This window comes from Solea senegalensis, linkage group LG9 (assembly GCF_019176455.1).
Source record: "Solea senegalensis isolate Sse05_10M linkage group LG9, IFAPA_SoseM_1, whole genome shotgun sequence".
In the NCBI taxonomy this organism is placed as follows: Eukaryota; Metazoa; Chordata; class Actinopteri; order Pleuronectiformes; family Soleidae; genus Solea; species Solea senegalensis.
Window position 1 is genome coordinate 18,913,637 of NC_058029.1, and position 17,246 is coordinate 18,930,882.

Below are 17,246 nucleotides of genomic sequence, written 5' to 3' on the forward strand. Positions count from 1 at the left end.
CCAGGAAGCACTGCTTAGGTGCAGAGGTCAAAGTCTAAACCAAAATTCGAAGCTTAGATGCCGAGCAACAAATTTGCAGAGAAATATGCTATTATTATTTTTTTGAATACTTTTTGTTTAAAATGTTCTATACTTGTTCCTTAATTCAAACACACGTGCAGTCAAAAGAAAGCACATCTCCTTTGATACTGTGATCTTCCCCCTGCCCGAAACAGATAAAACATAAAATCAGAGGTCAGTTATTAAATAGTATCTGAAGAATTGTGTTAAAATCATTCATTGGAAATGAGTAATAATGGATTTGTCTTTTATGATACTGTATGTACCACAGACTAATTCTTCCTGTCTCCTTCTCACCCATTGGGTAAACAACGTGAAGGCAGGGTGATTAGACAATCATTAGATACAATAAAACATACCTGGTTAGCTCTGGGTTAACGTTTGACAAACAGGATGTGCTGTTCAGTCATCACTCTGTGGAGTCACCTACTTGATCTCCCCGGGAAGGTAAGTCGACACGCTCTCTCTTGGCTCTCTGTCTTGGATTTTTTTTTTAGGTATTTGGAGATTTCATTTGTGTTTGTTTTGTTTGAGAGTGGGACACAAACTGGACTGAATATGCTGATCCTCACAGGCTGAATCTGATATGTTGGATGTTCAAGGCTTTTTTTGAAAAAACAACTTGTGATCTTGATTTGACTTTGGCAAGATCATTTGTTGGCCCAGTGTCAGCATGTCTGACAATCAACCACTGGTTGACATTTTAGCCACTTTTTAGGCTCTTCTTGTCGCCAGACACTAGTGGAAAATTACTAGGACACTAGATTTGATTGAAGAGGAGCTGAAATCAAAACTGAAAGTTGGCAGTTGGGAAAGAGAGGGCCTGCGTGGCCCATATTATTCTATCATACACCTCCATCAATCCTTTCTTGGACAAACTGCAAATTATTCAATATACAAAATATTTTCCATATTGGATGCCAGTTATTTCATCGTAAGTTGACGTCAGTTACTTGCCGACACGTTGTCCTCGTTAACTGTATGTCTTTCAGCTAACGTAGTGGTTTTCTAAAACTAAAATACTGACAAATGTTAGTGGGAAAAAGTCTCCAAACGTTGGAGTTCTGCTCAGAGGGAGTGTCAGGCGGTGAGATTAAGTGTCAGGTCGTGTGCTGTGCAACAAAAAGGTCATTACCTTCAACTCAATGTCACCTTCACTCTCCCGTCTGACTTCAGCCCTCTCTCTCATGTCAAACGTGTATGTGTTCCTCATATCCATGTTACATTTGATTATTTTACGTAAACTGTGTTGATCTTGTCAGATATTAATGAATATCAGTCTTTTTCTGTTGAAGATAATTCTTACAGTACGCTCTACAGTAAAGATATTTATGTATATGTGTGTGTGTGTGACAAAAAAAAAATATCTACACACAGACATACATTCTTGTACAGCATTCTTAGGAGGACACTTGCAGATTTTATGTATTTCCTAGTCCCTAAATCTAAACCTAATCCTAACCCTAAAACCAATTCTGAAACTAAACGGCCATTTTAGGATGAGACGGAACATGAAGACCAACTAAAATGTCCTCACTTTTGCAAATGTCCCTGCAGCCTGTGGTTTTTAAGTTTTGTTTTTTGTTCCTCACAAAGATATCCATACAAGCATGGACACACCCATATTCTGGTACAGCTGTCTTCGTAAGGACACACAAAGACATTCCTAACCCCAATCTAAACCATCACAACTAAATGCCCTAACCCATAAATAAGATCAATTCTAATCTAATCTAAAGATATATATACAAGTATTAATACACACACACACACATATGCACGTTCACTTTAAATTCCTTCGACTAGACTAACCTTTGGGCTCATGGGTCATATTCACACCCACTGGAATACGTTTAAGTAAAGATCCTCTCTCAGTGTGGGATTGTACTCTCTGAGTGTAATCTCTGACACTTCAGTTTCCCCAGTCCACTCAGGTGGAGGGTTCACCTGGTCATGTGGGCGTGTACTTAAAGTTCACATTGGGCTCAAAGTATGAGGACAGAGAGTAGATAGCACACGTGTGTTAACTCTGAATAGGAGAGGACGGCTTTTCTTCCATGTGTAAAGTTTCTTCAAAAACACCAGACATGTTGTTTCCCTGCGTTATGTATATTTGTATTATGTAAATGTTTCTGATTTACACCCTCCTCTTCATGTCGCCTTTCTGCCTTCCTCCTTTTCACATCCTCCATATTTCCTCGTTGTCCTCCTTTTTCTCCGCCTTCCCAGGCTGTGATCATGACATCCATGGTGCATCTGTTGTTGCTCCCCCTCCTGCTCAGCATTGTAAGTAGCACTGCCAACTGCCACTGCAGCCCTTCCATGCACATTTGTATTAATGCTCAGATGCATGAACCTGCTAAAAGGTCTGTGAAACAGTTTGTGTGGATTCATGCTGTGATCGTATTCATATTTCAGTTCTGGGCGGGGTTTGAGAATTGAATTGTGTTCAATAAAAATTTTTAAAAACAAAAACAAATTCTATTTGGTCACTAATTTAAAATGCTAAACCAAAGTGACAAGTTTTGTTAAACTGAGTGTGGGTCTGTAGACTTTGCTCTTGTGTCCCTCAGCAGAATATAGGAATGTCTCCACTTGTCCAGTAAATGTGGTTCAATAAATAACTACCCCTTTAAAACCTGACCACAGCAAAAAAAAAACAAAAAACGAGAAAAGTGGGTGTCAGTGAGAGGAGTTCCCTTTTCTCTTTGCTGTATTCAGTGATCTTTGACCTTTGCTTCTGTGCTGTGATAGGCTGGTGGGAAGGATCTGGAGGAGAAGAAGGGCCCGTTTGAGGACACGATGCTCGATGTGCCAGAGGGAACACCGGTGCCATATCCCATGCACCAGGTACAACAAATGCAAATGGAATTCTTTTGTTTGTTTGTTTTGTTTTTTTACAAAAAATATATATTATTTTTTTTTTACGAACTCCACATTCTCCAAATAAGATAAGATAAGATAAGATAATCCATTATTTGTCCCACATGGGGAAATTTGCAGTGTTACAGCAGCCAACAATCACAACAAGGTAGAAAAGTAGAGATAAGGTAAGGAGATATAGATTATTAAATACTATTAAATGTGCAAGAAACAAAAACAAATGAAAACAAGATAAACGACAAAAAATAATAGTACTTAGCGAATACTCTAAGTACTGTTGTTATTGCATGCATTTGTAGTCATTTTTGTACATAGTAAATCAATATTTTTATTAAATTATTCCCATTATCTTGAATTAGTTTGTTATTATTTTCAGATAGTATGCCCTAACTTTGAGTAAATTTATTTTTTTAACAACAATGGCAGAAATACTCATTGGCAGATTTTCAGTTGTTTCTTTGCCTTCATGATCGTTTAAGGAGGGATGTATGACTTGCGACATAGGTTATAATTTTTCAAATGACGACTGAACACGTTAGACAAAGCGTTTTTCAAAACTAGTGTGTAGTTTGGATTTCATGTCGCATGAATATACTACTACATATTTTGTGAGTTATTCGTAACTGATTCTTAATCTTCTAACAAAAGCAAATGGTTTAAAAAGTGCTTCACAAAAAAAATGTAAAATGTTTTCTTCTCCCTCTCATCTTCACAGTTTCAAATGACCCATCCAGATGTAAATAATTTCAGGCTGAGTGGAGAAGAAAAGGATGTCATTAAAATGTCAACGGATGGGTGGCTGTACCTGGAGAAGCCTCTGGACTGGTCCAAAGAAGACCATTACATCATCAAGGTAATGTGGTTTTCTGTCTTCTTGCACATAAACACACTGGACATGATTGCTGCCACCAATGACTCTTGCATTTATGTGACCAGGTGGAGGCATTGGCCGGGGACCAAGTTGTGGACGGGCCAATTTTTGTGACCATCAATGTTTTAGACATCAACAACAATGCTCCGAGCTTCAACCAGACTTACTACACAGCGCTTATTAGAGAAAACAGTGCAGCAGGTTTGTGTGTGTGTGTGTATAAATACTTAAATACATTTCAAAATCCAATAAACCTTCAAATCCATTCCATCTGTTAATCCAGGTGTTCCATTTACCCGTGTGTTTGCATCGGATCTGGACGACCCCGAGACTACTAATGCTCACCTGACATACAGCCTGGTCAACCAGTTCCCCAACACGAAAAACATCATCCTGTTCCAGATCAACCCCAACACTGGAGAGATCTCCACCACAGAAGAAGGTGACACACACACACACACACACACACACACATGCATGAATCCAGACACAGAACTTGGGAAAATATATAATCTGTCCAGCTCTGCCTGTAATCTGACTATATAGTGACACTCTAAATCCAGATTAAACAGCTCATCTTGTGTGCTCAAGATTAACACGGGCTGAAGGCAGATTGCCTAATGTGTCGCGTGATGTCGATCAATGATTACTTTGAGTGAGAGTGATACATGTGAGTGAATGTGGAGACATTCATCCTCACAGCTGTGCACTGAAAGGCAAAGTCTACAGAGGGAGAATAGAATGTGTGCAGAATGATGTTTGTGGAAATAATGATGTGTGTCTTTGAACAGGGGCAAAGATGCTAAAGGCCAGAGAGAGCATTCACTACAGCAGGGGAGAAGATCGGAGCCTTGACGCACTGAAGACAAAGTTTAACGAATACTGTCCCGGGCCGAAGACTCCTTATGAAGAAAACCCTTTTTTCACCTGTGTGGAGAGAGCAGGTCTGTCTGACTACCTAGTGTATACTTATTAATACTACTAGGATTCTCTTTGATTTCTTTAGGAAACTTTTAATGGGTCGCTCAATCTCCCACAGTGTCAATACTCTCACTCTCTTTCCAAATCGCCACCAAAATGAAATCAATTCTTCCTTGGACTTTAATCTGGGCTTTTTTTGAGTCATGCTTCTCACAGACAGATAAACAAACCAATAAACGCCAGCAAAAACATAGCCTCCTCAGTGGAGATTATAATTGGAAGATTTATATTTATAGTGCACATGTTTTCAACTCCAGAGCAACCTTTCTGCTGTGTGGTATCTTAATAGATATACTTTTTGAGGGGTATTAAAGGCCATTGAGTGACTGATAAAAACAGACTGTAATGAAAAAGGAACTGTCTGGCGATTAGTGCTGGGGGTGTGATTGATTGGGGTGTTGAGTAAGATGAGGTCAGCTGAGAAAAGTAGTTAAGCCAAATCCACGTGACTCAGCTCTCTGAAATTAAAGATCCATTAAAAAGTGCTTGTTGTTTTTGTGTCCTGTGCTAATGCTTCCAATTGCAACCTTCTTCCTTCTCTGTGGCGACAGAGGTGAGGAGGAGGAGCATGGACCCCCTAAACGACCCGGACTACACCCTGTTTGTGCGCGTGCAGGACCTGGGAGGAGCGTCGGAGTCGGCACTGAGTGGAAACACCAGAGTTCACATCATTGTGCAGCCAAACCTGTGGGTCAACCCCGGACCCATATCTATAACAGAGAACCTGGATGTGACTTATCCTCTGAAGATCGCAGAGGTGGGTTGGTATAAATCATGTTCAAACACCTAAAGGGGTAGTTCAGTGTGTTTGTATGAGGTATTGGCACATTATCAACACTGACTTTGTAACATACAGTAGCTGCCAGCATGGACAGAACAAAACATCCAAAAAAACAGGAGAGAAAAGGGATAGAAACAGATGCTATCCACTTTTACCTGGCACATCTAACTGAATCTTGTGTCAGTACGTCATAGGACCTCACTTAAAACCTAAAATACCCTTTTAATATGTAATACCTCTATCCTTTAATCAACCACCTCATTGTGGGCTTCTCATCTCTCTCTGGATGCAGGTTCAGTCCAATGACCCTGAAGCAATCTACAGCTTAGTGCAAAAAGAACGAGAGCTGAAATTCCCCTTCCAGATCACAGAAGATGGAAAAATATTCCTGACAGAGGCTCTGGACAGAGAAGACAAGGACATGGTACGTGACACTTGCTCACTTTGCTAAAATAAACCTCTGAAATAGAGATTAACTTATAAGGATTATTCCTGAGCTGCTGCTGCTGGTTTTATTTTCAGTACAATCTGGTGGTGTTCGCAAAGGATATCAATAACATGGAGGTAGATCCACCCATGGAGATTCACGTCTCCGTGGAAGATGTGAACGACAATGCACCACAGTGTGAAAATGAGGAGAGTGTGTTTGAGGTGCAGGAGAATGAGCCTGTAGGTAAGAAATATGTACGATAAACAACAAAAAAGGAAACGTGATGGGGTGTAGCATCCTTTTAAATGTTCAAATCACATGCAGAAAAGAAACTCTAATTACTATATGTATATATATATATACAGTATATACATATATATATGTACAGTGGCTTTTGACATGGCTTGGTTGCCACATGCATGTACAGAGATTCACTTACACTCAGTGTTACAGTTTATTTGTGCACCTTCATACCCAAGAACAGAACTGTCCCACTGTCTGTTTTGTTTTTAAAAACCCTGATTATGTCTGCGTCAGAGCAGCAGTGATCACACGATGAAAGAAGACGACAATAACAGACGACACAAAAAACATTTATATGCATTAAATATCCACCAAATAAGTGCATGAAAGAGAGAGAGAGAGCGCGCTCTCTTTTCCGTGTTGTGCTTCCCTGTCCGGCAGGAAAGTGTCCACACCATCATGTCTGCCTCATTCCATCATCAACTTCCTCTCCTTTTCCAGCTATATTTTTATGCATCTCCACTGCAGACCCTTGTTTTTCCCCCTCCTCTAGTCCTCGAGACATTTTTGAGAGAGGTTGTGAGGCTTTTTAGATTTGATAATGTTTTGACACTGCTGGCGTCCAGTGTGTTTCAGTACTACTGTCTGTGTTACTGTGCTGGTGATGCAACAAACTAGTATTTCAGTTAACATGTTTCCTTAATCTCTGATGACACTTCATGGTCATTTAATGTCTTCATATAATACATTTACTACATATGGCTCCTGTAAGTTGTGGTTGTTGTGGTTGCAGGCAGCCTGATAGGACAGCTGTTGGTCCATGACAACGATAAAGCCGGGACACTGAATTCTCAGCTGATTTACACCATTACGTCTCTGAGTCCACCTTCTGAATCCAGTATTTTCTCCATCGATGCTGCCTCTGGAAAAATCCAGGCTTTACGCACGCTGCAGAGAAAAGAACAGCAGGTCTATCACCTGGATGTCCAAGTCAACGATCCAGGTAACACGCAATACTATGATGTTAGGCTCTGTGTAGGTAAGTTAGACCTGGAGGACTCTAAACCCTTTTTTTTTTTTTAAATCTGTCACAGGTTTCAGTGTAACCTGTAAAGTTGTCATCAAGGTCATCGATGTCAACAATGAAATGCCACTGTTTGAGGAGACTGATGTGAGTATTTTAACATGTCTCTTTATTGCTGTTCTGGCTGATTGTCTTTGTGTTTCTGCCATGACGTGTGCCTTGTGCTCAGTATGGCAGCCACACTCTGGCAGAGGACACCCCAGTTGGACACACGGTGGTGACAATCAGAGCCACAGATGCTGACGACCCCGACAGCGGCAGCTCCCTTATTGAGTACCACATCTCTGCCGGTGACGATGATGAGGTTTTTGCTGTGGAGACGGACGGGAAAGGAGTTGGTCACCTGATCATAGCAAAGGTGCAGCATCACCATCCCCTACAACACCCACACAAATACAGTTTCCAGCTTGGTAATAAGGGGATAATATTACAGTAATACTATGTTATTTTCAAAGTAATATCCAGGCAGTTACTTGGTAATCTATATCATACATTCACATAATGATGTTTATGAATCAAAATTCATAATTACCATATTATAAAGTTAAAATTGAATTTAATTTAATTCAATTAATCTTGACTGACTCTGCTGTCACCTTCTGCTTCTCATAACCAGCTTGTGTTTGACCCAACAGCCTCTGGACTTCGAGTCCTCCGCAACCTACAAGCTCCAGATTGATGCTCGTAACCCAGAGCCACTGATGAAAGGTCTGGAGTATGGCCCCCAGTCCTCCACCTCCGTCACTGTGTCCGTCACTGACGTGGACGAGCCCCCGCAGTTTAGCGGGGACGTCTGGGATGTGACTGTGCCTGAAGACATCACCAAGGGTTCAGTGCTGCTCACTGTGGAGGCAACGGACCCGGAGGGCAAAGAGATCAGGTAAACACCCGCCACCAGCTGCTGAGCATCCCATTTACAACTGCTTTTAGTTAAACAGCTGTGTTATGAGGCTTGACTCATGACTGGCCCTCTGTGTTCCTGTTCTCTGTGGTTGTTTAACAGCTGTAATGGATGACATGTTCTTTTATTAAAATAAAGATAACTCAGGTTCAATCCCATTTCTCCACCTCAGCTTGCAGGGTCATGTGTAGGTGAAGGGATGTCTCTTTTCTCTTTGAGGTGCAGGGTTAGGAGAAATCATGGGGCTCCATGACCCTTCAAGTGGAGATTTCTCTGGAAACATTTCTACAATTCTCTATTTAAGGAAACTTAATGTAACAAAATGTAATTTTATTAGATGGATGCAATGAGCAATATGTTATCACATATTTCCTGGTTTTGTGACTGTTCTCTTGTTTACATTGCATTTATTATGCAGTGTAGCAATACTGTATGCATTTAGACAGCTGACTGTACAAAATAATGTTTTTTTATAAATGTTAAATAATGTGACATGGTTTCCTGATAATGTGCAAACAGTGTATGTGAGAATCCTGCAAAGTAATCAAAATTCCAAAAACAGAATTAGTGCATAGGAGTTATGAAAACATGAAAAAATAACAGCGTTGGCAATGGTTGAGGTAAGACAGATAACTTCTTGAAGGGCCGTACAGTTTTGTAGGTGAAGATTGCAACCATTATCCCTAACCTGGGTCACTTTTTCAGTCTTTTTTAAAATAGGTAATAATAATAATAACAATAATAATAATGATACGTTGTAGAAAAATAAAGGAATAAATGCAATAGGTCCTTTGTTTTGAGTTAATAAAATATGCACTGTGTTGCTGTAACATAAATTTTATCAGTTCCATCCATCTTACTAAGGGTGAACCCTTACTTTAAAATGTATTTTTAAGTTTTATGTACATATTATTTATTATATTATTAGTGTATTTTCTTGGCGGTAACAGATAAAAATGACCACATGCTGTAAAACCTGAAGACTTAAAGCCATCCTAAATAGACGAGAGACAATGTGTCTATGTTCTTCTGTACTTGATGAGCCGGACACAAAACTAGATGTTCTGATGAAAGTAGAGAGAGAACACAAACACCCCACACACATAGCTTGTGACTTGTTGCAAACAGACTATTGGTTATTCTGTCATTTACCCAGGTTTGCACTGCTTTGTGTGTAAATTGCTGTCGTGCGTTGTGTAGTTTTAAGATTGACGGTGACACTCGTGGCTGGCTGGAGATCGATGCTGCCACAGGACAGATCAAGACCAAGGAGAACCTTGATAGAGAGAGCCTGGAGAACATTGAAATCACTGTGACTGCATTTGAGAAAGGTGAGATAATACAGACATGCACCTACATGTAGCTGCTTCTCAATTTTATACACACCACACAAGACAGAAAGGCCAGTGTGCAACATTTAGTGGGTACATTCTTACACGCTGGAAAGAAAAAAACACAAAAAAACAGATAAAAGTCTGTCCAAATAAAATCCAAACTCTCTGATGTGTACATGATTGCACTGATTATTTATTCACGTGACAAAACATGGCATTTAACCTTTAAAAACAAAGAAGATTTGAGTCCAGACTGTCTCTCTCTACAGAGAACCCAGAGATGTCGTCGGAGCACGCCATGTCTGTCAATCTGCTGGATGTGAACGACAACTACCCCAAACTGACGGAGACCCAGGCCTTCATCTGTGCAGCAAAGCCTGAATCCATCATCATCAAGGCCAAAGATGGAGACAGCGCTCCTTTCTCCCAGCCCTTCACCTTTGCCCTTTCCCGGAAGTCACCCAACTGGGATCTGCGCAACATTGATGGTATGTTAACATAACAAGTGACCAGTGAAATCACAGACTGTGATACAGTACAAAGTGGGGAGAAAGACTGACTTCACCCTTCCATTGTCTGTCATTCAGGTTCTACGGCAAAACTGACCCTGAAGAAAACACAAAGTCAAGATAAAACCTTCACACTCTCCATTGATGTTAAAGACAATGCAGGCATGGGAATCCCACAGTCATTTGAGGGTGAGTCCTACTGATCTTAATGGCGTGTGACGTGTTCTTTCATGTCTCGTCCACCACAAACATTTCAATATGATGCTGTGATGCAGTCCAGTGCAACACCTCAGTAATTAACACAGAGTATAGAGAAAATGCATGGCTGTTCAAATGTACAACATATCAATATAATAATCAGTAAAGAAAGATTAAAATAAATGTAAAATATAAGCGAAGAGAAGATATTAACAATATAAAGATATTTACATAATGCTTCTCACTATGGAAAGTGCAGAGGCACTGGATTATTGCAGACTTGTACTTCACAGTTTCGTGCTGATACAGTGAGGGAGAAATGTATGAAAATCATCCCCATTAAAGTCAGTCCACGACTGCTCTCTCTTCTCCACATTCTAGTGAGAGTATGTAACTGCACAGAGTTGGGTTACTGCTACGTCGCACCAGAGGTTCATTCCTTCAAATATGGGATGGGAACCACCATCGGGATCCTGGTTGGAACTCTGGGATTCTGCAGTAAGTTTCAGTTTTACATCTTTAAAAACTTTGCATTATAGTACACTGACGATATGGTAAGAGTGTAATGTTATGGTAATGCTATCAAATTTGACCACTACAGTCATCCCCAGGTGATATCTTGGTAAAAGCAATGGAGATTATCTGAATATTACAAGGAAATGACATGGTATTACACATACAGATAACTTTATTTATCCCCGTAGGGCATTTCTGTTTGCACAGTCGCACCACTCCACACACAACCATTCACCAAAACACAAATCCAGAGTGCAGGAGGAAACACTACATGGCATGTGGGAGAAAACGTACATGGCATTATATTGTTCACACAATGCAGGGTGCAACAATGTAGAGCCGAGCTGGTCTGAAAAACAAGGTCAAATAATAAATAAATAAGTAAAAATACAGGGAATAATAACTGCCCAGGCTAAAATAAAGCCCATTGATGTATAGCACATAACCCTGAACCAAAACTCTTCATGTTACATTGGCTCTGCGTTCAACAACGTGACAGTAGAAGAAAGCAAAGGACTTGGAGAATTGGTTTGCCTTCACATAAAGTCTTTCAGGTGGCCTTAAAGTTTATTAGTAATTATGCTTTTGGCCTCTTTGATGACACAGAGAGAGTTCAGATCAGTCATTTTGGTTTCTTTATTGTATTGTAATATTATCTCCTTATTAACACACTATTACCATTGTCATTACCAAGCTGGAAATTGCATTAAAAATAAAATGGCATTCACATATGTATATGTATATATATATATATATATATATATATATATATATGACCTTTATATCAAACATAATTACCATGTAGTTGCCATGTTGTTATTGTTCTGTACTGTAATGTGTTACATGTCCATTACATTATGCAGTCAGATGCTATTATGAGTTGTTACATCAATGACATCAAGACTGTTTTTGTCTTTTTTTACAGTACTTGCCTTCGTCATAGTCATCAATCGTATTAATAAATCAAACAAGGAGAAGAAGAAAGGTGAAGCTGAGGTGCAGAGGCCCATGATATAGAGACCAGCGCACGTGCACACACACACACACACACACATACACACACAGGTTTGCACATTATAGGACCTGCATTGACTTCTATTTATTTGGACAGCCTAAACAAAGCACGATCACTAACCTTAACCATGACCAATTGATGCTTATCCCTAACCTTGACCTAACCATCAGTCAAATCTTAGCCCTGAACTTCACCAGTTTTCCAGAAATAAAGTTCTGCCTCATTAACACCAGGTTTGGTCTCCATGAGGACAACTGGTGCTGAACGAGTTTGTGTTTATGCCACACACACAAACACACACACACTTACTTTTGTGTATTTTTTATTTTATTTACTTTTAAGACAGAGTTAAGAGCTTGATTAATAGGTGCTGTGCAAACTTAATTAAATTGTCAGGTGGTTCATGCTAATCATACATTAATGCACCGTCTCGACTTAATTTATTAAGACGTTAGGCCCAGACTCTTGGTTGTTTCATTAGCCGTTTCATTACCTCACATGAGTCAGTTTGTTTTTTGGCCCAGAGCGCGTGTGGTTAATTTCTCCTGCTTTGATGGAACAGCCGACTGTTAAACGCAGACTAACTGACGGCCACGGTCTTCACAGCACTGTCTGTGTAATGAACAATCATCATTTATATGATGTGTTTTTAAATAATAAGCAATTTACTAATGTGTTTGTACTAATAAACAAACTGGGAATGACATTGGCTTTTGTAGCATCTTTGTGCTGCGTGTGTGTGAATGGGTGAATGAACATGTCACGGCAGAACATGGTGGTGCACGTGACATACTCACACACACAACCTCCCCTCCATGGTCTTTATTTAAATACCCAGCTATTCCAATTTTTTTGACTATCCTTGACTAGCCCCTCCTTCTCCTCACCTGCCTGCAGTGCTGCTACAGAGAGTGTTGTTGTGAGTCATCTCTGTGACAGTGGGATACAGGCCACAGATTGTTTGCTGCTCTGAAAAGACCATGGACTGACTGAAATGATTGTACTCCATTATTTAGTGCAAAGAGGCTGTGACACACGCACGCGCGCACAAAAAACACCACATGTTCCACATGTGCTGCCACGGTCATGCCTCCTTTCTGTCCATGTGCCATGTTTGTGAGTAACGTGTGCATGTGTGTGTGTGCGAGAGAGAGAGATGAGTCACAGAGTGGTTTGTTGCAGATTTCAAGAGCCAAACAGCAAAACCTGGTCAGAGGCAGAAGCATGCACTGACTTACAGCCTCATAACGGCAAACTCAACATGGAGCCTCTTCAGTGTTTATGTCTGTACTTTCTCTTCACCTGTATCTCAGCAACACTTTCCACAACACACGCACAAACACACACAGTGAGGAGAGAAGGTGGAGTAAAGACAGGATAGTAAACTGTGAGATGGACAATTCAACCACTCCACAACATCAAACCTCACATACATGTATGTGATGTGTACAGAGAAAAAACATGTCCAAATATAGAAATACTAATGATATATTGATATGAAGGCCACATTCAATAATGATCTAGTGAACCAAGAACTAGTGTTAAAGGAGATGAAAAGAATGTATTAAAATGTACTTAACCTTTAAAAAGATAAATCACTGTACTATAACTGCACGTGTACACACATACATAATCATTGTTGCAGTAGAGAATCATAATTTGAGTCTAATTATGAAATAGTCATTGGTATAATTAATCCATACTTATTAAGCCAAATGATAAATAATTGTATTTGCATGGTTAGAAATAAATTAATGAAATGATGATGACTTCACTGTCCTCTGTAATCATGAGGTGACTTTCCTTCTCAACACAAATAAAGTTCAGTACAGGCGTGAACCAGCTGCTTGAAAAGATTCACTTTAATTAAGAAATGAACAGGAAGTGAGACCATTTAGATTTAAGTTGCTGTGATGCTGTGTGTCAGAGCATCACTTGGTTTTTGTTGTTGTTGCACATCCTGTGCCTTGAGCCCAGGAACAATCATGTAAATAAATTCCACTCTTTATTTATCAACAAGTCCTGGAAAAAGCATGTGTGCTGCAGAGGAAATGAGGTGTGTCAGTGATGCGGAGGTGTTTTATTTCCAGTAAACTGTAACTTTAACCCACAAGTTGTTCTGTACAGTAACAGGACGTCAGTGTGATGACGACCAAAAAGAGACATTAAAGCCGTAGGAAAAGTAGAACTCCCTTTTCTTCCTCTGCCCCTGTGACTGTTGATGATACAAACAAAGTGAGTAAGCTTACTATGAGTAGCTTGTATATTCAAATGAACAGGGTTATTCGTCAACAATTAACAAATTCATTTTAACAAAACTTGTGTAAGAGTTTGAATTCAGATGATCTTTGTCAGATATTTTCCACCCATATAATGTTACTTTATTAGTAACACTGTAGTTTGAAATTTGCAGATGACGTTGTTTATATTTAAATAATGTTTTGTCTTAATATACACTTGGGGGGCTTTGCACAACAGTTTTGCCATTTACTCATTAACACGGCTATACACAGAGCCTGGCTATGTTGAGCCTCCTTCATACTAAAGCCCTCAGGTCTACTCTTCATGTAATAACTGCGCCACCCTGTGGCTAAACATCAGCACTGAAGTCATAACTCCACAAGTTCTAATTTTCAATGATTATTAACACTATTATTGTGATTTGAAGCCGTGTCTTGACTGTGTGTGATTGGGACCTCTGTTGGGGACTTTATAGATGCTCTTCATTTAGGCAGGGAATGTAATTCGGGTAAAAGTTTTCCACAATGTGCATTCACTCACTCAGCTAAAATAATAATAATTATGTATCACATTCTGCCAAAACAACCACCTGTTATAGTTTCACTTGACTAAAATAAATGTGAACCATACATGGCTGTAGAAAGAGAATAGTAGCCTATACTAGTGTAAATAAATAAATAAAATAAAAGAATAGACGATAGAGTGAAACTGAAACTATAGCTGGAGAGAGTGAAAAACTATTAGGGATATGGTTTGATGAGAAAGTTACATGGAAGTTACATATTCTAAAATGAATGGACAAATGTAGGAAGATATTGAATATAATGAGATGTTTAGTTGGTAGGGAATGGGGAGCAGATAGGAAAGCTTTAAGGGCTATTATTAGGATCAGTGCTAGATTATGGCTGTGTGGTGTATGGATCTGCAGCAAGCACACATCTCAAAAAACTGGATACACTACAGTATCAGGCTCTAAGATTATGCACAGGAGCTTTTAAAACAACCCCGACATCAGCACTCCAAGTAGAAATGGGAGAAATGCCACTAGAATTAAGAAGGATACAGAACTCATTGAACTAGTGGACCAGACTCCAGGGTCATAATGAGTATCATCCAACACGAGACACATTAAAACCATGTTGGGAAAAGGAGAAAGGAAACAAAAGAAGCTTTGAATGGTCAATCAGACATCATCAGAGCTCACAGTAGACCAATACAGCGTTAGCCCAAAAGTACCACTGTCAACAATAGCACCATGTATACTTCCAGATGCCACCATAGATTTTACATGGTTAGAGAAGAAAAACCTATCCCAAAAAACGGGAATAGGAGTCTTCATACCAGAACTTCAAATTAAAAAATGGAAACGAATAAGTGACAATGTATCAGTATACAACTTACTGCTATTCTATTAGCAGTCCAGTGGGTGGAAGAAATACAACCACTGAAAACAATGATCTGTTCAAACTCAAGTTCATCACACACAAGCCTATAGTCAAGCCATTCTGAAAGCAGACAAGACCTCATAATAGAAATACAACAAACATTATATAGAATTCCGATGAGATGGGACTCACAGTAATATGTTTATGGATACCAGCACACAAAGGGAACGTAATAGCAGACAAGGTGGCAAAAGCAGCAAGAGGACATAATAATATAGATTTAGCAATACAATTAAGCAAAACAGAAATGAACAGCATCAAAAACTAAAGATGGTTTTACAGTATCCACAGAAAAGTGGGAGCGGCTAGGCACATGGAAAGAAGCAGGAAAGAGGAAAATATAATATCGAAGATCAGATTTGGCCATACAGGATTGAACAACACATTATTTCTCATCAATAAACACAATACAGACAGATGTGATCACTGTGTGCAGAAGGAATCCATTCGTCATTTTATAACACAATGTCAGAAATACCAAAGGGAGAGAGAAATAATGATTAAAAAGTTGAGAGACATTGAAGAGGAATTGGAGTTGGTAGTATAGTGGAAGAACCGGAGTGAGTGTTGCAAGATATTACTTCAGTTTCTTAAAACCACAAAGTTGATTGGAGGATATAGGATGTGTGTGTGCGTGTGTGTATGAATAGGTATATGTATATGTATGCATATATAGATTGTTGTTTTGTAGTATGCAGAAAAAATCTTGTCTGCTTGATTTTTTTTTTATGTTTTCAATGTTTTAAACTGTTTTTATTTCTATATGCTACTTGTTTTTTTAAAAAATTGATTTTGTTTTAATTTCCAATGTATTTACTTGCTTCTGTAAAGCACTATGAATTGCCTTGTGTAAGAATGGCGCTATACAAATAAACTTGCCTTGCCTATGTATATCTGTATATATATATATATAATTATGATTTATTTTATTATTTTTACTTTTAAGTAATAGTTCAGTTAGATCAACGTTTCGATTCACACTCCATACCAGATGGTGGCGGTAATGCACCAAATCGTTGTTTGCCAACCGCCATAAAACCTCAGGAAAGAAGAAGAAGGAGAAGCATAAAGCGGAGACTGATTGATTGGTGACACACAACACACCTGCTGCTCATCTTCACGCAGACGCGAAAAAAAGTGTCGCTGCTTAACTACTGAAACTGTTCCGGGAGGAAGGAACTTGTGGCAGTAATGCACCAACCGCCATAAAACCTCACAAAAGGAGGGAACTTTTTAAAAAAAAAGAAGAGAGAACAAAAAAGAAAACTACCACGGCGTGACGTCAGACGCCGAAAAGGTGCACGCGGCCTCCAGGATGGCGTGTTCGACCTGGTCCAGGTTGATGGCCCGTCCAGAATGGTGAGTAACTTAAGTTATCTTAATGGTGACTCTGTTTGCTGAATTATATGCCCAAACTTAGCTCAAAATTAGCCTTAACTCAATATTCAACCTGTGCCTCATTGTCAGCCAGTTATCTGAATTGACAGCCGTTTTGTCTGTTTACAGCAGTTAAATCATTGGTTTAAATGGGGCTACAACTAATTTCTATTTTCATTAACCTGTGATTTATTTTCATGTTTGGTCCATAAAATGTTAAATGTTGTTCACTGTTTTTAAATTCAGTTATATTCTTAAATTATTTGGATTCAATGATTGCTTAAATAGAGCAAAGAGATTAGGAAATATTTGCATTCAACAAAATAAAGAAAATCTCAAACTCAAACACTTAAACCAATCCATTATCAAAATAGACA

At 39.2% G+C, this 17,246-nt stretch overlaps 1 protein-coding gene across 1 annotated transcript; it reads left to right on the plus strand.

Annotated features, from left to right (window-relative positions):
• Window positions 1–434: 434 nt before the first annotated feature.
• Window positions 435–12,510, plus strand: cdh17 (cadherin 17, LI cadherin (liver-intestine)). The gene is made up of 19 exons (XM_044034783.1): window positions 435–507; window positions 2,290–2,346; window positions 2,815–2,910; window positions 3,659–3,796; window positions 3,880–4,015; window positions 4,098–4,256; window positions 4,606–4,758; window positions 5,347–5,552; window positions 5,869–6,000; window positions 6,099–6,249; window positions 7,043–7,252; window positions 7,344–7,420; window positions 7,503–7,691; window positions 7,969–8,213; window positions 9,435–9,565; window positions 9,838–10,056; window positions 10,156–10,266; window positions 10,657–10,773; window positions 11,717–12,510. The coding sequence occupies exons 1-19, from the start codon at window positions 454–456 to the stop codon at window positions 11,806–11,808; spliced, it is 2,673 nt and encodes an 890-aa protein (XP_043890718.1). The 5' UTR covers window positions 435–453; the 3' UTR covers window positions 11,809–12,510.
• The last annotated feature ends 4,736 nt before the right edge of the window (window positions 12,511–17,246 follow it).